The 22,500-nt window shown below is 45.6% G+C and overlaps 1 protein-coding gene across 1 annotated transcript in view; it reads left to right on the plus strand.

Moving 5' to 3' along the window:
- Nucleotides 1–14,611, plus strand: part of CNFN (cornifelin) — a 16,865-nt gene extending 2,254 nt beyond the window's left edge. Inside the window, exons 2-4 of the mRNA XM_040327284.1 lie at nt 9,758–9,869; nt 11,873–12,009; nt 14,113–14,611. Coding sequence (XP_040183218.1) covers nt 9,764–9,869; nt 11,873–12,009; nt 14,113–14,202 — 333 coding nt within the window. The 5' untranslated portion in view covers nt 9,758–9,763 and the 3' untranslated portion in view covers nt 14,203–14,611. The remainder of the gene's footprint in view (nt 1–9,757; nt 9,870–11,872; nt 12,010–14,112) is intronic.
- The last annotated feature ends 7,889 nt before the right edge of the window (nt 14,612–22,500 follow it).

Consider the following 22,500-nt stretch of genomic DNA (forward strand, 5'->3'; position numbering starts at 1 on the left):
TTAAAATACCAAGCAGCTTTCATCTCATATCTATCTGCTAAAAAAAAAAATTAAGTATGCAGGTTTCTGATTAAGACAGGGTACCAGACTGCAATATCCAATAGTTAAGGGGGCACAAAAAAAACCTTTAGATGCATTGGCTGCCTTTGCAGCTTTTTTTTATCAGACTATTTTACTGAAAATTTGGGGGCATTTTTCATAATTTTTTTAAAAACATATTTTTGAAAAACCTTTTGAACTCTGAGTGTGGTTCTCTGTTTTGTTTTTCTGGCTTAATTCTAAAGTCTCCAGGCGCTCTCAAGGAAAACGCATCAAGACTGTCCAACTCTATGGTACATGGAGCCACACCTGTTTAGGGAGCCTGTGCCAACCACCGAGCCTTTGACTGTCTATTCATTAGGCGGTGCAGCATGATAATCCATGCCAATCAATCAGAAATTATCCCAACTCATTCAGCTTTATAAAAGTGATTTAAATGGCTGCTATGGCTTCCAAAATAAGAGTATCATGAGCGTAAAATTCACGAAAGTCGTGATAATTGTCACTCTTGGCTACATTTAGTTCTTATCCATTTCACTTTGCGTCTTTTTTCATATATTCATTCTTCTTTGGTATATTTGAGATTTTGTGAGGGACTTTCTTTGCATGAAATCTTAAAATTAATTTTAAGTAGACTGCTGTGTTACGTAGAACATATTACTTGCTCTCCTTTTTCCAGAGAACAAGTGCAATGCAGATTTTCTATTTGCCTTTTTCTTATGTTAAGCTTTTTTCAACTGGTTACTCCTATGACTTGACTGCCATATTTAGTTTGTGTTTGTTTAATATTATTTTTTTTAACAATCAGGAGTGCTTTATTGAAGGATGGTATACAGTACAGAGAAAAAAAAGTGTCAGTTTATTATAATAATAATAATAATAATTATTATTATTATTATTATTATTATTTATAAGAATTATAATATAATAATTTATAAATATAATAAATTATTAATTGAATAAATAAATAAAATCAATTATAAATATAATATTTATTTATTATAATAATTGGTTGCCTGTATTAATTTTATATTTTTGGATTTCATTTCGCTTTAAGCTTTTTGTAGCTGGTTACTCCTGTTTACTGCAATTTTCTGCTTTTGTTGGCTTAGCAGAATGAAGCCCTCTGGGTTAATTAGTAGAACAATACAGAACGCAATGTAGAATTCTAAAGTGCTGTATCAGTTTGATGAATTTTTGAATTTTGATTAGCTACCGTGGGTAATTTCACAATAAAATCTGATTTATTCAATACGTTTTTTTTTATAACTTACAGTAAATGTTCCTTGAGGGGATGTTGGCTTGGTAGGTGTACATCTTCTCAGTAGTGTATAGTCTACATAATATATTTAATTAGTAGGTACAATATGGTTGACTGAGTCATCCTATTTATTGAAATGTGATCCCCACAGTAGTTCACACCCACCTTAAGGCACATACACACGATCGGACTTGCCGACGACACCGGTCCAACGGACGTGTTTTATCGGACAATCCGACCGTCTGTAAGCTCGATCGGACAATTGTTGTCGGAATTTCCACATACAAATATTCTCTGTGCATGCTCTCAAACTTTCCAACAAAGAAATGTGTTTCGTCGGATCATCCGATCGTGTGTACACAAATCCTTCGGAACTACAATCCAAAGTACAAACACGCATACTCGGAAGCAATGCTAACCATCAGACAACATTAGCAGAAGTTGCCCAAAGAGTGGCGCTAAAGAGCTGAAAAACCACGTAGTATGTCTAGTACGTCACTACATGGGAATGTAGGCTATACTACTCCTTATCTAAAAATAACAATACCAAACCAAGACCATCAAAGATGGTGATAAAATTGGCCGCGGCACAAAATATTCTGCCCTGTGTATGCATACCAAGTTCACGGACCACGCCCTTCGGACAAAAATCCACGGATTTGTCCGGTGGAAGTCCGATCGTGTGTACGAGGCTTTACAGTGAATGTTCCATGAGGGGATGTTGGCTTGGTAGGTGTACATCTGCTCAGTGGTGTATAGTCTACATAAAATATTTAACTAGTAGGTACAATATGGTTGACTAAGCCATCCTATTTATTGAAATGTGACCCCCGCAATAGTTCACACCCACCAAAAGTAATATAGAGTGGTGGCCCCTCTATGGTTGTGGTAGTTGTGCAAGTCTGGGGACCCAACGTAGAGATCTCATCAATGGAGACCACAACCCATCAATGGAGACCACAACCCATCAATGGAGCCAACAACCCATCAATGGAGACCACAACCCATCAATGGAGACCACAACCCATCAATGGAGACCACAACCCATCAATGGAGACCACAACCCATCAATGGAGACCACAACCCATCAATGGAGACCACAACCCATCAATGGAGACCACAACCCATCAATGGAGACCACAACCCATCAATGGAGACCACAACCCATCAATGGAGACCACAACCCATCAATGGAGAACACAACCCATCAAGGGAGACCACAACCCATTAATGGAGACCACAACCCATCAATGGAGAACACAACCTATCAATGGAGAACACAACCCATTAATGGAGACCACAACCCATCAATGGAGAACACAACCCATCAATGGAGACCAGTCCACAACCCATCAATGGAGAACACAACCCATCAATGGAGACCACAACCCATCAATGGAGACCACAACCCATCAATGGAGACCACAAGAGACATTACCAAGTGGCTTAATTCTCGACAACAAAAATGGAAATCTATTTGAGCTGGTGTCGTCCTTTATTTCAATGCACCTGTTGAGTGAAAGAGAAACATTTTGTAGGTCACTGGATTCAAGGGTTTCTTTTTCCATGGCAATCCTTTGTTTTCTTTTTCTGGTTGAAGTCTATCTAGCATTTAGAAGCAAATGGAGGTATTTATGACCAGTAATAATTAGACTGGGTGTTGTGCTTTGCTTTCCGTATGACAAATGACGCTTTTTTACAATCTAAGCAAATAAAGATAATGCAAAATGGAGAATCACTACTTATCTACATCTAAGGCGGTGGTCAGAAGATCCAGCTGTCACATAACTATTTGGAATGAACATCCTGCTTGCTATAATTTCCACTTGAGCACGGGTGAGGGTGTAGCGTATCTCAGATACACTACGCCGCCCTAACTTAGAAGGCAGGTACCGTAATCACAAAGAACTTGCGTCCTAAGTTACGGCGGCGTAGTGTAAATATGCCGGCGTAAGCCCGTGTAATTCAAAGTAGGCTGGTAGTGGGCGTGTTGTATGGTAATGAATCGTGACCCCACGTAAATGACGCGCCTAACGAACGGGGCATGCGCCGTCCGTGGACGTATCCCAGTGCGCATGCTCAAAATCACGTCGCAAATAGTCAATGCTTTAGACGTGAACGTAACCTACGCCCAGCCCCATTCACGTACGACTTACGCAAACGACGTGAAATTCGACGGCTGTTCCGACGTCCATACTTAACATTGGCTGCGCCATCTTTTAGGTGGTTTATCTTTACGCCTGAAAAACGCCTTACGTAAACGCCGTAGCTTACTGCGACGGGCGTACGTACGTTCGTGAATAGGCGTATCTTGCTGATTTACATATTCTCTGCGTAAATCAATGTACACACCCCGAGCGGCCAGCGTAAATAGGCAGCTAAGATACGAAGGCGTAGTATCTTAGCAACTGAGAATTGTATCTCATTTTGAGAATACACTTAAAGATACGACGGCGCGGATTCGGATTTACGACGGCGTATCTACTGATACGCCGTCGTAAGTCTTTCTGAATCCGGCTATTTCACTCCAAGCAGATGCAATGGGCAGGTGTTATTCTGTACCGGTAATTCTGTAAAGCAGCTAACAACCTTCATTCTGTCCAATGATAACTGTAATCTGAACATAGGTTTGTTTTGGCGCTTAATTAATCTCACAGATCTCTGGAGACCCAATATAATTACAGCTCTTCCTGGAACTTTACATTTACCTGATAGATGTTTTGTGAATCTTGACACCTGTAGTCCTTACGTTGCTTGCTTATAGTTTCTGTATCTTTATTAGTCTTTGTGCTGCCTCTTTTTTTATTGATCTTGGATTATTAACTCTTCAACAAAGTCATGGTAAAACCCTGGCGCCATGCACACTGAAGCTGATAAAAGCTATAAAAAAACGTCAGTAGCTTTGCAGGGAGCCTTTCAACGTTTTTTAGCGTCTTTGCAATAGCTTTAATCACTTCCCGACCGCCGCATGTAAATGTACGTCCACAGAATGGCACGTACAGGCACATGGGCGTTCATGTACATCCTTGCCTTCTAGCGGGTGGGGGGTCCGATCGGGACCCCCCCCGCCCCCCGCTACATGCGGCGGTCGGGTTCGCTCGGGGAGCGATCCGGGACGACGGCGCGGATCGTTCCCCGGAGCTGAAGAACGGGGAGAGCCGTATGTAAACACGGCTTCCCCGTGCTTCACTGTGGCGGCGCATCGATCGACTGATCCCTTTTATAGGGGGACACAATCAATGACGTCAGACCTACAGCCACACCCCCCTACAGTTGTAAACACACACTAGGTGAATCCTAACTCCTACAGCGCCCCCCTGTGGTTAACTCCCAAACTGCAACTGTCATTTTCACAATAAAGAATGCAATTTAAATGCATTTTTTGCTGTGAAAATGACAATGGTCCCAAAAATGTGTCAAAATTGTCCGAAGTGTCCGCCATAATGTCGCAGTCACGGAAAAAATCGCTGATCGCCGCCATTAGTAGTAAAAAAAAAAAAATTAATAAAAATGCAATAAAACTATCCCCTATTTTGTAAACGCTATAAATTGATAAACGCTTATTGCGATTTTTTTTACTAAAAATATGTCGAAGAATACGTATCGGCCTAAACTGAGGGAAAAAAATGTTTTTATATATGTTTTTGGGGGATATTTATTATAACAAAAAGTAAAAAATATTGCATTTTTTTCAAAATTGTCGCTTTATTTTTGTTTATAGTGCAAAAAATAAAAACCGCAAAGGTGATCAAATACCACCAAAATAAAGCTCTATTTGTGGGGAAAAAAAGGACGCCAATTTTGTTTGGGGGCCACGTCGCATGACCGCGCAATTGTCTGTTAAAGCGACGCAGTCCCGAACTGTAAAAACACCTTGGGGTCTTTAGGCAGCATTTTGGTCCGGGGCTTAAGTGGTTAATCAGCGTTTTTCAGTGTAGCTTTTTTTTTTTTACTTTTTTTTTCAATGGATTAAAAAACACTAAAAAACGCTGGCACCGGCGTTTTTGAGCGTTTTTACGCGTTTTTTTGCGTTTTTCAGCGTTTTGCGTTTTTCAGCGTTTTTCCCACCAAAAACCGGCAATTTGAGCGCAAATTTCGGGCATTCAGAAAAAAGCCAATGAACTCCAAAGCTCATTAACACTAAACAACGCCCAGGTGTGCATGGGCACATAGGCTAACATAGAGTTCAGTTTATGGGCTTTCAAAAAAAAAGCCAAAACGCCAATAAACTGCAGTTTATCAGCTTCAGTGTGCATGGAGCCTAAAAGTGGACCTGTTATAATTCACACTTCAGATGCATGCTAGCATTGACATATTACATCATTTTAGGAAGGCAGACCATGCCTGGTAGATTTTAGCAAGGCACAAATCTCGTGCAGCACTCTATCAGGTGATATTTGGTTACACAATTTAATTTAATGATGGGTGATTGAGCTCACTTCTAGTACACATCATCAAGTACCTGCAATTAAAAGATAAGAAAGTAATTGCTACTACTGGCTAGAACACCAGCAAAACTATTTAATTCATAGTTAAAGCCAACCTCTAGCCTCTAGCTCACACTCACAGGGGCCTCGCGGCCACCTAACTTGCTCAATGCATTACCCCAGTTTTGAGGGACAGGGGTCCTTAACGCTGCTGTGCTCAGGCAGAGCCCTGACTCAAGAGGCAGGGGCCGTCAGCGTCCTCAACAACCAGTGAATATCGGTGACACCACCCCTTGTGGCGTCAATGACCCAGCATGCCCTCACCAGGTTCACCAGGTGACATTCCTGGCTGACCCCCGCTCCTTAGTTATTAAATAGCAGAATCTGGGGATTCCAGATTCTGATAAGCCCCCTGCCGGCAGACCCCCACAGCCACCGGCCAGGGTTGTGGGGAAGAGGCTCTAGTCTTTAAATTATTTTTCCCATCATGGGTGTGAGTGAGGCCCCATGTTAAGTTTTGCCTAAGGCCTCACAAAGCTTAGAGCCGCCTTTGGTGGAGGGGTTAGATCTCCATCAAATTCTATTGTTCAATGTCTCTCCACCAGGGAGATTTATGTTAGAGTGGCTGCGTCTGATGGACACAGTGGCTGCATTTGATGGCACAGTGGCGGCAATTGATGATCACAGTGGCTGCATTTGATGGCACAGTGGTGGTAATTGATGGCACAGTGGCTGCGTTTGATGGGCACGGTGGCTGCGTTTGATGGCACAGTGGCAGCAATTGATGGCACAGTGGCTTTGTTTGATGGGCACAGTGGCTGCGTTTTGCAGGCACAGTGGAGGCATTTGATGGGCACAGTGGCTGCATTTGATGGGCACAGTGGCTTCATTTGATGGGCACAGTGGCTGCTCTTGATGGGCACAGTAAAGGCAATTGATGGGCACAGTGGCTGTGTTTGGCACAGTGGCTGCGTTTTATAGGCACAGTGGCTGCGTTTGATGGGCACAGTGGCTGTGCTTGATGGGCACAGTGGCTGTGCTTGATGGGCACAGTGGCGGCAATTGATGGGCACAGTGGCTGCATTTGATGGCACAGTTTTGGCAATTGATGGGCACAGTGGCTGCAATCGATGGATTTTTCTTTTTCAGTTTTTTTTGCACCCCCCAAAAATTTTGAGCATCCACCACCACTATTTGTGACTAAATATAGCAACAGACAGCTTGCATTTTCCTAAGAAGGCCAGTAATGGCTGGCTGCATATTTTTCTGGGTGGATTTTCCAGGATGTCAAGGTTGTTGATATGGGTCAGTAGTAAAGGAACTTGAGATTTCAGAAAGAATGTTTTGATAAACATGCAGAACATGACTCCCGCTTATCTCTAGAGACGTGATATGTTAGCAACTCTTCTCGGAACATTAGATGAACCTGGAAATGTGATGTTGTAACCTTTCTCAGGAGACCTCCAGCTTCTGTTATCTTAACTCTTTAGGGATTTGCATATGTTTATATCACAGACTGACCTGGGTGGCTGGCCAATCACTAGCAATGTCTCATTGATAGATTGAGAGGGCGTTGCATGCTCTTCCATACCCAGAAGTACCAGATATGTAATGTTACTTGGCTCGCAATAGCAAAAAAAAAGCAGGGGTGCACGCACAATTTTCCCTTACTATGTATTTACACAAGGGGCCCACTGGAATAGAGGGCCCCTTGTGTAAATAGAGGGCTGCTGTCAATCATGTCCAGTGACACAGCGCACCGAGGGGCGGGGCCGAGTGATACAGTGAGCGGCTATGGCCACTTGCTGTATCACGGGAGCGAGCCCTCAATTACTCGCCACCATGCGAGCGCTCGCATGACTGTGGTCAGTAATTGCGGAGAGGACCAAAGACAGCCGCCGAGGGACCCCAGAAGACGTGGATCGGGGCCACTCTGTGCAAAGCGAACTGCACAGTGGAGGTAAGTATGACATGTTTGTTATTTTAAAGGAAAAAAAAATTCCTTTACAAGCGCTTTAACTAACTGCCACAAACCCCTCCTCGTCCTGTTTCTCCAACCAATCAGGGCTGGACTGGGACAAAAATTTGGCCCTGGACTTCATCCAGACTGGCCCACTTTGACAGGTCTCTCCCACAACGGCCGGACAACTCCCCCAACCCCCACCCCCCGGCCACCCAAGCCCTCTCTCCCCCTTCAATAGCCACTAGCCGTTTTACTTTATTAGCGTAAAACGGCTGGTACCGGTACTCTTATAGGCAATACCAGTGGGGAAGCTAGACATTATTTCACCCGGGGCAAAGAATCAGTTCGGTGCCCCCCTTATGAGACAAGATTAGGCAGAAGTGAGAAACTCCCATGCCATAGCTGTTGAGTCAGCTGTCTGTCCCCTCCCCCATGCTCCTCTGTCGTCCCCCCTGCTCCTCTGGTCCTCCCCCTGCTTCTTTGTCCCCCCCCCAGTTGAGCGCTGTGGGCAGGTAGATGAGGTGAGCGCTGCGGGAAGGGAGAGATAGAGGAGCGGAGGGGGGGCGGCGGTCCGCTGTCACTGAAGCCGGCCCACTGAGCCATCGGCCCACCGGGAAACTCCCTGTAGTCCCAATGGCCAGTCCATCCCTGCAACCAATCCACCTCTCCCCTATTCTCCACCTACAATCCTTAACCCCATAAGTGCTTCCCCTAATCACACTGGGCCAGATTCTCAGAAGAGTTACGCCGGAGTATCTACTGATACACCGGCGTAATTCGAATTTCCCGCCGGCGTATAATTGTTTTGTATTCACAAATCAAGATACAACGGATTTAGGCTAGGATCCGACTGGTGTAAATCACTTACACCGTCGGATCCAAAATGCAATTCAACGCCGACCGCTAGGTGGCGTTTACGTTCAGGTCTCATTTGTTTATACAAACAAATTTGCGTCGCGTAGCCGTCGTTTGCGTAAGCGTAAGGTTACCCCTGCTATATGAGGGGTAACCTTACGCCAGTCCGCCGTATGCCATGTTAAGTATGGCGTCGGGTCCGCGTCGTCTTTTCCCGTCGGGTACGTCGTTTTCCTAAGTCGTTCTTGAATACGACTTTACGTCGATCGGCACGACGGGGCGCACTTAATTTAAATACAAGCCACCCCCTTGGAATTACGCGGGGATACGCCAGGCCAATTACACTACGCCGCCGCAAATTACGGAGCAAGTGTTTGGGGAATACAGCACTTGCTCCTGTATGTTGGGGCGGCGTAGTGTAAATAGCTTACGCGACGCCGCCGCAGGATCTACCAGAATCTGGCCCACTGTCATGCCAGCCCTGCACTATATTTCATTTTTTTTTTCTTCGCTCCAGGCCTTACTATCAATGCAAAGCAAGCATGTTTGTATTTGAGCATTCGTTTAATGTAGAAGCCCAAAAACTGTTTACGCAAAGGGGCCCCTTGCTGACTATATTTCCACCAATAAAAGAAAAATAGGTCGGCTTTAATGAACATTTCGCTTTGTCCTGTAATGCCGCGTACACACGGTCGGAATTTCCGACAACAAATGTTCGATGTAAGCTCGTTGTCGGAAAATCTGACCGTGTGTAGGCTCCATCGGACATTTGCTGTCGAAATTTCCCGACAACAAAAATTTGAGAGCTGGTTCTCAAATTTTCCGACAACAAAAGTTCCGACCGTGTGTACACAATTCTACGCAATAAAAATTATACGCATGCTCGGAATCAATTTGACGCATGCTCGTATTTATTGAACTTAATATTTCTCGGCTCGTCGTAGTGTTGTACGTCACCGCGTTCTTGACGTTTCGGAATTTCCGACAACAATTGTGTGACTGTGTGTATGCAAGACAAGTTTGAGCCAACATCCGCGGTACAAGGTTTTGTTGCCGGAATGTTCGATTGTCTGTACGCGGCGTAAGTCCAAACCACGGGTCCTCTGATGGATTTTGTATTGATTAGTCCAGTAAGTTAAGGTGTATGAGATCCAATATATACTTACCATGTCTCAAGCCGTATTGCTGATGTCTTTTTGTGTTCTATTGCAGGTCACCATGTCTTACCCAATGACCTCCCAGCCCCAGGCAATGCAAGGCTACACTACTAGTAGCAGCCAATGGAACTCCGAAGTGATGGACTGCTGTGAAGACATGAGCGTCTGTACGTATTAGAGGATTTACAATGTACCCAAAAGGCATATCATGACTGTTATTTCCTCGCCGTAGTTTACAAATTGGGATATGGGAATAAACGCACCTGAAATGATCTGTGGTGGAAGCATGGCGCCTACATTTTAGTACAATGGAACCTCGGGTTACGATCATAATCCGTTCCAGGAGAATGCTCGTAATCCAAAGTACTCGCATATCAAAGCGAGTTTCCCCGTTGAAGTCAATGGAAGCGAAAATAATTTGTTCCGCATTCACTTTAATGGCATGCAATACCGCATGTGGGGGGGGGGGGGGGGCCCGGAGAGCCTCGAAAACAGCCGAAAAGGCCTGAGGACAACTCGGCTGACCTCGGCAAACCTCGGAAATGCTTAGGAACTGAGTATTTCTGTGTCTTTTGGAGCATTTCTGAACGGCTCCGATTGGCTCCGTTTGGCTCCAGGGCCCTCACCTCAGCCCAAACACGGTACTGCACACCTCTTTGGCCTGAATCCTGCTTGTTTTGCGAGACAACACTTGCAAACCGAGTTGGGATTTAAAAAAATACAGGCTCAGATTCTCAAAATACTTACGACGGCGCAACGCCATGTACGCCGTCGTAAGTCCTAATCTGGGCCGTCGTATCTATGCGACTGATTCTTAGAATCAGTTACGCATAGATATCCATTAGATCCAACAGGCGTAAGTCTCTTACACCGTCGGATCGTAACTGCGATTTTTTTTTTTCCCGCTAGGTGGCGCTTCTGTCGATTTCCCCGTCGAGTATGCAAATTAGCTAGATACGCGAATTCCCGAACGTACGCGCGGCCGACGCAGTAAAGTTACGACGTTTACGTTAGGCTTTTCCCGGCGTAAAGTTGCCCCTGCTATATGAGACGCAGCCAATGTTAAGTATGGCCGTCGTTCCCGCGTCGAAAATTTATAAAATTATGTCGTTTGCGTAAGTCGTCCGTGAATGGTGCTGGACGTAATTTACGTCCATGTCAAAACCAATGACGTCCTTGCGACGTCATTTAGAGCAATGCACGCCGGGAAATTTTGGGAGCGGCGCATGCGCAGTTCGTTCGGGGCGGGGACGCGCTTCATTTAAATGAAACACGCCCCCTACCCGCCGAATTTGAATTCCGCCGGGTGATTTACACTACGCCGCCGCAACTTTACAGGCAAGTGCTTTGTGAATAAAGCACTTGCCTGAAAAACTTGCGGCGGCGTAACGTAAATGAGATACGTTACGCCCGCACATTTTTGCGCCCATCTACGAGAATCTGGGCCATAGTGTGTGGGTGCTCAGACTGGAGGTAGACTCCTTTGCCTTAGTACCCATTAACTCTGTTGCAGTAACACATGTACTCTGGTGAGGTGGTATTCCTTTTGAATGGCACCCCCAACTCACTGTAAGGCCCCGTACACACGACAGAGGAACTCGACGTGCGTGGCACGTCGAGTTCCTCGTCGAGTTTTGGGATGAAGCCGCCGAGGAGCTCGGCGGGCCGGCTTCTCCCATAGAAGAACGAGGACAACGAGAAAATAGAGAACATGTTCTCTATTTTCTCGTCGAGTTCCTCGGCGGCTCCATCGAGCCAAAACTGTACAGACGACAGAGATTCTCGGCAGAATCCGGGTTTGGACCGAGTTTCTCTGTGAATTCTGCCGAGAATCTCTGTCGTGTGTACGAGGCCTTACAGCTGCACTGCAGTTCACCACAAAGCCCATGCTATGCATGCATTGTGTGGTGTTGCATTAAAAAAAGGGGTACTTTTTGTTTTCCTGCATTTAAATTCAATTGCAGTTTGGGCATTAAAAAAGTGAACCCCCCAGCAGCCCCTAGTGTTATACTTTCCATATCTCAGCCGCAGACTCGCCAATCCAGCGCTGTGGTTATGCTCCTTTTCCAGGTTAAATGACGTTCGCCATCCTTCAACTCACTTTGTTAAGCAATTTCTTTTTATTTTATTTTACTTGGTTTCATTAACCCAAAGTTCTTCTCTCTTTCAGGCCTTTGCGGAGCGTTTGTCCCTTGCATTCTGGCGTGCAGAATAGCCACAGACTACGGAGAGTGCTGCTGCCTGCCGTTTTTAGGAGGTACCATGATGGCCATGCGTACTGGCCTAAGGGAACGCCACCACATCCCGGTAAGGAGTAGACTAAAGCATAAGGGGCACAGTCTTTACTAAGAAAAATGTGTTCCTTTTTCTTTTCTTACATATATAGTATTTTGTATATATTTTTATAGTGATTTTGAATAGATTTTCTGTACTAGAGTCAAGCTTGAAAAATACAGTACTTAAAGCAGAACTTAAAGCGGAGCTCCACCCAAAAGGGGAAGCTCTGCTTGTTCCCAATGTCCCCCCCCCCCCTCCGCTGCCACAATTGGCACTTTTTGGGGGAAAGGGGGGAGCGGGGTCCCTGGTTTTGACCGCCACCCACTGCCACTTAGGGGAAGATATGCAACATTTCTGGCCTCTCCTCCTGGAATGGAATGGCGCCAAACTTCGGTACTTAAAAATCTCCATAGGTGACGCTTTAACATTTTTTACAGGTTACTATTTTCGAGTTACAGAGGAGTTCTAGTGCTAGAATTGTTGCACATGATCTAACGCACGCGACGATACCTCACATGTGGGGTTTGAATGGCGTTTACATATGTGGGCAGGACTTGCATGCGTGTTCGCTTCTGCGTGCGAGATAACAGGGGCGTTTTTAAAAAAAAATAAAATTATTTTAGCTAACTTTTTTTACATTTTTTTTTTTATCACTCTTATTCCTATTACAAGGAATGTAAACATCCATTGTAATAGGAATGTGTGTGACAGGTCCTCTTTATGGAGAGATGTGGGGTCAATAGAACCCCACATCTCTCCTCCAGGCTTACAAGCATGGAATCGGTGAAAAAAAAATCACTGATCTAATGCCGACAGCCGCGATTTGTATACTTCCTCCGGGCCTCCGACGGTCATAGAGATGACTGGTGACCAGCTGGTCACCAGTCATCTCTATGCTTTCCAGGCAGCGCCGACCGATTCGCTCTCCGGGCCCGCCATTGGCACAGGAGAGCCCCGGGAAGCACCGGATGGCGGCTGGAGGGGGGGGGGGACGTCGTCAAAGGACACACCCCTTGCCACGCCCCCTTAAAGGAGAATTGTACAAAAAAACAGGATTGGTTGAACCCACCCTTTATATTGGCTTTTGGAATTTACAAATGCAGCAATTTAGAAATCAGATGAAAGGTTTAGTGTTAGGAAACACTTTTTTGATGGATAAAAAGTGCATTTTATATACAACTGTATAGATCAGACCAAAATGAGGGACAAATGAGGAGGAAAGAGGGACAGAGGGACATTGCTCCAAATCAGGGACAGTTGGGAGCTATGATTTGATATGGGTGCTACTTTTACAAGGTAATAGCTAGGCATTTAGGGGGTTATCCACAAAAGGGACACGCCGGCGTATCTACTGATACGCCGTCGTATCCCTGTTTCTATCTATGGAACTGATCCACAGAATCAGTTTACCATAGATAGGCAGAAGATCCGACATCTGTAATTGAATTACACTGTCGGATCTTAAGGATGCAATTCTAGGCCGGCCGCTAGGTGGCGAGGCCATTGCGGCCGGCCTAGAATATGCAAATGAACACTTACGGCGATCCACGAACGTTCCGACGGGCGCGTCACGCTAAATCTACGTCGTTTACGTCGAGTTACGCTGCGTAAAACTAGGGCTCTCTTAAGCCATGTTAAGTATGGCCGTCGTTCCCGCGTCGAAATTTAAAATCTACGTCGTTTGCGTAAGACGTTCGTGAATGGCGCTGGACGCCATTTACGTTAACGTCTAAGCAAATGACGTCGGAGCGACGTCAGTTAGCGCAATGCACGTCGGGTAAGTTACCCGACGGAGCATGCGCAGTGCGTCGGGAGCGCGCCTAATTTAAATGGGAATCGCCCATTTGTATTAGGAACGCCTTGCGCTGGACGGAGTTAAGTTACACCGCCGCAAATTTTCAGGTAAGTGCTTTGTGGATCGGCACCTAACTTGGGAGATTTGCGGCAGTGTAACTTAACTCTGAAAAGTTAAGTTGCGCTCGGCGGCTGAGGATCAGGCCCTTAGTGCACATAAAGTCGATTTTTATCATTTTGTGGTGAGCTTTTGTGCTCCGAGTTCAGTTTTAATAAGTCTATATTTTTCATAAATAGTTATGTCTAAGTTACTAAGTTATCTCTGTCTTTGTCCTATAGGGAAGTATCTGCAATGACTGCGTGTGCCTCACCTTCTGCGGGCCGTGTACCCTCTGTCAGATGGCGCGGGAGCTGAAGGCCAGGAAGTGATGAACCAATAGCATAATGGTGTCATGGCGGGCATCCACGGACTGTTTTTAACTTTGAGAGAACCTGAAAAACACCGAAATCTCATTGAAGGGGGAAAGGTTACTACGTTTGTCACCCCTGACACCCCCCCCCCCCCTTTCCCAACCAACATCTGACAGCGCTACAAGAACTGTGATTCTGCACTGACATTACATTACTCTGTTCTAATTGTGAAAGCATTTAGAGCTTGTAGCTGAAAACTGGATTTTAAATTGTACATTTTATTTCCCCATATGAATGCCAGTTCCAATATTTCATGCTGTGATGTGTACCCCTGTGTTATATTACCCCCCTAGCTTTTTTTTAGGACAGTCTGAGAATACCAAACTTATATTATACCCACGTTGCATTAAAGTGGATGTAAACCCGATTTTTTTTTTTTTATGTCACAATGTAGAGTATAAGATTTCCTATCACCTGTGCCCAGTTTTGCCACACGGAGTTAATCCAGCTCTGAGCAATCCTCTTTTATTGTTCAGTGAAATAAAACGGACTTACAGAGAAAAACCTTAGTCCGTTCCGCCCCCTTGCTGTGAGTGACAGGTTATTTACATATCTCATGCACCAGCCCGGAGACAGGCATTATTTTTTAATTCCCACCCCCACTCCTTTTCTGAAGTCTTGTGGTTACTTTTCTGTGCCATTCGCAGGTACATTTTTATTTTTTTCTTACAGTTTATGTGCATTGACCCGAGGTACCATTAAAAATGAATAGCAATGCCCTAATACCATGCATGGCATTAACACAGATGTTAAAGGGGTTGTAAAGGTTCATGTTTTTTTACGTTAATGCAATCTATGCATTAAGGTGAAATAACATCCGACGATTAGCGGCCCCCCAGCCCCCCTGGTTTACTTACCTGAGCCCTCGAAAGTCCCGCGTCGAGAACGAGCAGGCTTCTCGACCGGGCTTTTTTGGCTCTTCTCTGCTCATTCATTGGATGATTGATAGCAGCGCAGCCATTGGCTCCGGCTGCTGTCAATCAAACCAATGACGCGGCGCGCCGGAGGGCGGGGCCAAGTGATTAGGGTGACCACATTTCCAAACTACCATTCAGGGACACCCTCCCTTCCCAAAAATCAACAACACACAGTGATTGGACACAAGAGGCGGGATTTATGATTTCTCCAATCACAATCAGAGGGCGGGGATTGTGCTCCTCCAGGCATTCCCGGCCAGGACAAGTACTGTCAGTGAGTAAAGCGGTGCTGTGGCGGCCTTTTTTGGAGGCATCAGATTGGCCCGGGGGGGTGGCTGTGTCAGTTTCATTCAGGGACACTGTATTGTCCTGGAATGAAGGTGCCCGGGACAGACCTGCAAAATGCGGGCAATCCGGAACACGTGGTCACCCTACGAGTGATACAGTCGTGGCTATAGCCGCCGACTGTATCACGGGAGTGCGTCTGCAAGCTAACTCCCTTGGGAGAGAGCTTTACATGAAGGGGGTTATCTGATGCAGGGAGGAGCCAAGACAGCCGACGAGGGACCCCAGAAGACCAGGATCGGGGCCACCCTGTGCAAAACGAGCTGCACAGTGGAGGTAAGTATAACGGGCCAGATTCTCGTAGAACGGGGTATTTTTGCGGCGGCGTAACGTATCCGATTTACGTTACGCCTCCGCAACTTAGACGGGCAAGTGCTGTATTCTCAAAGCACTTGCTCCGTAAGTTGTGGCAGCGTAGCGTAAATCGGCCGGCGTCAGCCCGCCTAATTCAAATTTGGGACAGGGGAGCGTGTTTTATGTAAATGTGCTGTGACCCGACGTGATTGACGTTTTTCACGAACGGCGCATGCGCCGTCCGTGGAAATCTCCCAGTGTGCATTGCTCCTAATACGCCGCAAGGACGTATTGGTTTCGACGTGAACGTAAATTACGTCCAGCCCCATACACGGACGAGTTACGCAAACGACGTAAAATTTTCAAATTTCGACGCGGGAACGACGGCCATACTTAACATTGTTACGCCGCAGCTACGCCACCATAAAGCAGGGGTAACTATACGCCGGTAAACGCCTAACATAAACGGCGTAACTTTCCTGTTCGGGAATTCGCGTATCTAGCTGATTTACATATTTCAACGCGTAAATCAGCGTACACGCCCCTAGCGGCCAGCGTAAAAATGCAGTTACGAACCGACGGCGTAAGAGACTTACGCCTGTCGGATCGAACAGATATCTATGCGTAACTGATTCTTAGAATCAGGCGCATAGATACGACGGCACAACGCAGAGATACGACAGCGTATCTGGAGATACGCCAACGTATCTCGGTTGTGAATCTGGGCCAACATGTTTATTTTTTTATATTTTAACCTTTACACCCCCTTTAACGTACACTGTAAAGCGAAAACGGACATCAATTAGGTCCACCAGCCCCTTTCAAAAGCTGCAATGCGCGCACTCTCTTGCAGCTGCATTTTAAAGCAATGAATCAACTTTCCCAAGAAAAATACATTGTGTAACACCTTATCGCTTTGTAATGGTATTTGGGCAAAACTGGAAAATCTGGTTGGGATATTTATTCTTTAGAAATGTAACAAACAAGGTATGTGGTTGGAGTTGATCTTCGAAAGGATAATAAGTAAAAGACAATAGCCAACAGCGACCACAGATTTTATTCCACTGCTTTGTCTACAGCCGCGGTTCTCAACCTCGGTCCTCAAGTACCCCCAACAGGCCATGTTTTGGGAACATCTCTTAAGGCCCATACCAACGATCGGATTTTCCGACGGGAATTGTGTGATGGCGGGCTGTTGTCGGATAATCCGACCGTTTGTACGCTCCATCGGACAATTGTTGTCGGATTTTCCGCCAACAAATGTGGAATAGCATGCTTTAAAATTTTCCTCCAACAAATGTGTGATGTCGGATTACCCGATTGTGTGTACAGAAGTCCTTCCGACAAAACTCCAAAGTACAAACACGCATGCTCAGAAGCAATGCTAACCATAAGACAATATTAGCAGAAGTTGCCCAAAGGGTGGCGCTAAAGAGCTGAAAAAACACGTTGTTTTGTGTTTGTTGGCCAACAATTCTTTGCCGTTTGTATGCAATACAAGATCACAGCCAACGCCCTTCGGACAAAAGTCCTACGATTTTGTCCATGGAAAATCCGATCGTGTGTACGAGGCTTTAGATAGAATAGCTGTCCAAAATACCAAGCCATTGACTCTGATTTAAAGCACCTGTGCAAGATGAAGGAAAACTTGCAAACATGGCCTGTTGGGAGTACTTGAGGACTGAGGTTGAGAACCGCTGGTCTACAAAATTAAGCCAAAATTTGTTCTTAAAGGAGCGTTCCACCTACAAAAACAATATTAAAAGTCAGCAGCTACAAATACTGCAGCTGCTGACTTTTAATTATTATTATTATACAGGACTTATATAGCGCCAACAGTTTGCGCAGCGCTTTACATCACGGAAGACAGTACAGTCACAATACGAATCAATACAGGAGGGATCAGAGGGCCCTGCTCGTTAGAGCTTACAATCTAGAAGATAATCGGACACTTACCTGTCCCAGGGTCCAGCGATGCAGGGAACGAAGCCCCGCTCGTCTCCCCCCTCCTCTCCGCGGCACCGGCCGGCACTGTCACGCACTGCGCATGCGCAAGAGCAATAATCTGGGACCTGTGACGTATACCAGATGATTGCGGAGAGGGTGGGGGGGAGGCTGGTCGCCGAGGCGACCTAGGGAGGAAGTGGGAGATGGAACCCTCAAAAAAAAGGGTTTCTGCTCCCCCCCCTCAAAAAAAAAAATTGGGGTGGAACTCCACTTTAAGGGTGACTGTTCAAGAAGTATACCCAATGATGTAGTGCCTGTTATGTAAGAAAATACTAAAAAATGTAGCAGTTTTTCAGGATATTATGACATTCTTTCTTTCAGCCACTTTCATGTATGTGTCCCATGGTTATTAATGAATATGTTATACTAGAAATAATCATTGCAATACATAGATAATAAAAATGTGGTGTTGCCCATTGCAAAAATTCAGATGAAAAAAAAAAAGCTCCATTCTGCTTGCTGTGGGCAATGATTTACATTTTTGTGTATACGCTTTTCATAACAACTGTACAGAGTTTATTAAAATAATATTTAATTTTCCTTTTATCTGCATGCATGGATCTCTATTTTTTTAAGAGTAAAATAAAATTACGATTATTACAAATGTTCCTGGTGTAGAATTGATTTTCTGGTGTCTTGCCATCTATAGGACTAGTCAGGTCCACACCAACCATCATTAAATTGAATGTAAGTTTTTTAAAGTGTGTTTTCGTGCTAAGTGTAATTCCTTCTTGTATTATCTCAAGGTCTAAAAATGCTACATTCTTCCTGCTTATGTCACATGTAAGGCCCCATACACACGAGAGGATTTATCCGCGGATACGGTCCAGCGGACCGTTTCCACGGATAAATCCTCTCGAGGATTTGCGCGGATTTCCATGCGATGGAGTGTACTCACCATCGAATCGAAATCCGCGCCGAAATCCTCTGGCGATGACGTGTCGCGCCGTCGCCGCGATGATGACGCGGCGACGTGCGGGACGCAGTCATATACGGAATTCCACGCATGCGTCGAATCATTACGACGCATGCGGGGGATCCCTTCGGACGGATGGATTCAGTGAGTCTGTACAGACCAGCGGATCCATCCGTTGGGATGGATTCCAGCGGATAGATTTGATAGCATGTCATCAAATATTTATCTGCTGGAAATCCATCCCAGGGGATAAATATCCGCGGAAACAGATCCGCTGGAGTGTACACACCATAGGATCTATCCGCTGAAACCCGTTCGCTGGGATTTTTCAGCGGATGGATTATATCGTGTGTATGGGGCCTAAGGCCCCGTACACACCATAGAATCCATCCGCAGATAAATCCCAGCAAATGGGTTTCTGCGGATAGATCCTATGGTGTGTACACGCCAGCGGATCTTTTTCCGCGGATAAATCTCCCCTGGGATGGATTCCAGCAGATCGGATATTTGCTGACATGCACAACAAATCCATCTGCTGGAATCCATCCCAACGGATGGATCCGCTGGTCTGTACAGACTCACCGGATCCATCCGTCCGAAGGGATCCCCCGCATGCGTCGTAATGAATTGACGCATGCGTGGAATTCCTTATATGACAGCGTCGCGCACGTCGCCGCGTCATAATCACGGCGACGGCGCGACACGTCATCGCCAGAGGATTTCGGCGCGGATTTCAATGCGATGGTGTGTACACGCCATCGCATAGAAATCTGCTGAAATCCTCGAGAGGATTTATCCGCGGAAACGGTCCGCTGGACCGTATTCGCGGATAAATTCTCCCGTGTGTATGGGGCCTTAGAGTAATATTTCTAGTATTCTTAATCAGATTTTCTAAAAACTGTACCAAGTTGGTTTCTTCTCCCTCCCATAAAATAAAGATGTCGTCGATGTATCTTTTAAAAAAACGACTAATTCTGTGGGTGTATCCATAAAAACTGTTTCATCCTCCCATTGGGCCATGAATAGGTTGGTATATTAAATGTACCTAATGGAGTCATGTGAGATAAGTTCACTTTGAGGGTTTAAATCAGGGGTGCCCAACATTTTAAAGGGCAAGGGCCACTTAAGCGACTTAATAACCGGTCGTGGGCCACAATGAGCGGAGCGGGCAGATGTCTGGTCCGTGTGCACTCTGCATATGCAGAGCAGACACGAACACAGCCTACTGTACTAAATGGGCCCTCTTATACTATTCGCCCAGATGGAAAGGGGTGGATCCCCTTTATTTCATTTTTTTAGGGAATTGGAGGTAGGCGGGTGTAAATGAACACAAGTCCGTCTATATCTGCTGCTCCATAGAGAAGAATGGAAGGTCTGATTGGGTTGAACCGATTGTGTGAAAGGGCCTTAAGGCTGTTGCTGTCCCAGGAAGAGTGCATTAGGTATCACTCCGCCTGTCAAAGGAGCCGATGCTATACAGGAACCATCGGCCTATGCTGCTCTGCTCCACAGTTGCTTGCTTCCTCTACCGCCAGCTTCCATCACAACACTGATGCTCTGGGGTAGCGGGTCGGCAACCCACGATCTTAGTTTGCCAACTTGCCATCCCAGAGCAGTAGGTCAAGGGCCACATCAAAGGGCTTCGCGTGCCACATGTGGCCCCCGTGCCACTGGTTGGTCACCCCTGGTTTAAATACTTCAAAAGGGTTGTAAAGTTACCATTTTTTTTTCCTAAATGGCTTCCTTTACCTTAGTGCAGTCCTCCTTCACTTACCTCATCCTTCCATTTTGCTTTTAAATGTCTAAGGGAGGGGGCGAGCACGACACTCCACACCAGGGAGAAAGCCTCGCATTACTGTGTGGAGTTACAGACAGAAGAACAGGAAGTGAGGATTTCTCAGAAGAAATAAGGACATTTAAAAGCAAAATGGAAGGATGAGGTAAGTGAAGGAGGACGGCACTAAGGTAAAGGAAGCTATTTAGGGAAAAAAACTGTACCTTTACAACACCTTTAAATACTTTAAACAATTCTGCAAAAACTTATCAGATGTGTTTCCAGCACAGGCAGCACAGTGGTGCAGTGGATAGCACTTTCACCTAGCAGCAAAAGGGTCGCTAGTTCGAATCCTGACCACCCACACCATCTGCTTGGAGTTTGCATGTTCTCCCTGTGCCGGCGTGGGTTTCCTCCGGGTACCCCGGTTTCCTCCCACACTCCAAAGACATGCTGGTAAGTTAAATCTAAATTGGCCCTAGTCAAGTGCGTCGGGACCCTTCAGGGTAAGACCTCGCTATATCAAGATACCTTTCAACTCAACTCCATTGGTGTTGAAATTCAAGAACAGTTTTTACAGCATAAATTATTAGTATTAAAGAGGAACTCCGCTTGCATATCAGACATCACAGATATACAGTATATCTAAATGTTGTCTCTACCGAGAAACCACATTATATATCTTAAAAATGACCACCATTGGAGAAAATTCAAGGGGTATTAGTAGGTCTCCCTAGAGATAGCTCTCAAGTGTTGGTTTTGTTGATAGAAGACCCTCCATCTATCTGTGAGAATACTTTACGCCGGACGTACGCCTTACGTAAACGGCGTATATTACAGCGACGGGCGAAAGTACGTTTGTGAATCGGCGTATCTCGCTCATTTACATATTCGACGCGTAAATCAATGGAAGCGCCCCTTGCGGCCAGCGTAAATATGCGCCCAGGCTCCGACGGCGTAGGAAACTTACGTCGGTCAGTTGAAGCCAAATTTCAGGTGTATCTTGTATTAAGAATCAGGCGCATAGATACGAAGGCGCATTCGTGCACTTACGCGGCGTATCAGTAGATACGTCGGCATAAGTGCTTTGTGAATCTGGGCCTATGGGACACTAACATGAAAAACCTAAAGGCTTATATGCAAGTTATTACCATAAAAAGTGTTTGGGGACCCGAGTCCTTCCCCAGGGGACATGTATCAATGCAAAAAAAAGTTTTCAAAACGGACGTTATTTCGGGAGCAGTGATTTTAATAATGGTTAAAGTGAAACAATAAAAATGAAATATTCATTTAAATATCGTGCCTGGGGGGTGTCTATAGAATGCCTGTAAAGTGGTGCATTTTTCCCCGTATTTAGAACAGTCTCACAGCAAAAGGAAATTTCTAAATGAAAAAAAAAGTAATTAATGAATTGTCGGGTCTCAGTCTATTACCAGGCCCTTTGGGTCTGGTATGAATATTAAAGGGAACCCTGCGCCAAATTTAAAAAAAATGGAGTAGGGGTCCCCCCCAAAATCCATACCGGACCCTGCAGGAGAAAGCCGACAACAGCAGGGAAATGCCTGGAAAGTGAATAATAGGCATAGAAGTATTTTGTCTTCTGGAGCCACTTCTTTTGTTGCCTTGGCTGTGTGTTTTGGGTCATTGTCATGCTGGAATACCCATCCACAACCCGTTTTTAAATGACCTGGCTGAGGGAAGGAGGTTCTGACCCAAGATTTGATTGTACATGGCCCCGTCTATGGTCCCTTTGATGCAGTGAAGTTGTCCTGTCCCCTTAGCAGAAAAACACCCCCAAAGTCCATTTCCACTGCCATGTACGGTGGGGATGGTGTTCTTGGGGTCATAGGCAGCATTCCTCCTCCTCCAAACATGGCGAGTTGAGTTGATGCCAAAGAGCTCGATTTTGGTTTCACCTGACCTCAACACTCACCCAGTTCTCCTCTGAATCATTCAGATGTTCATTAGCAAACTTCAGACTGGCCTGTACATGTGCTTTCCCG

The sequence above is a fragment of the Rana temporaria genome, chromosome 10 (genome assembly GCF_905171775.1).
Source record: "Rana temporaria chromosome 10, aRanTem1.1, whole genome shotgun sequence".
In the NCBI taxonomy this organism is placed as follows: domain Eukaryota; kingdom Metazoa; phylum Chordata; class Amphibia; order Anura; family Ranidae; genus Rana; species Rana temporaria.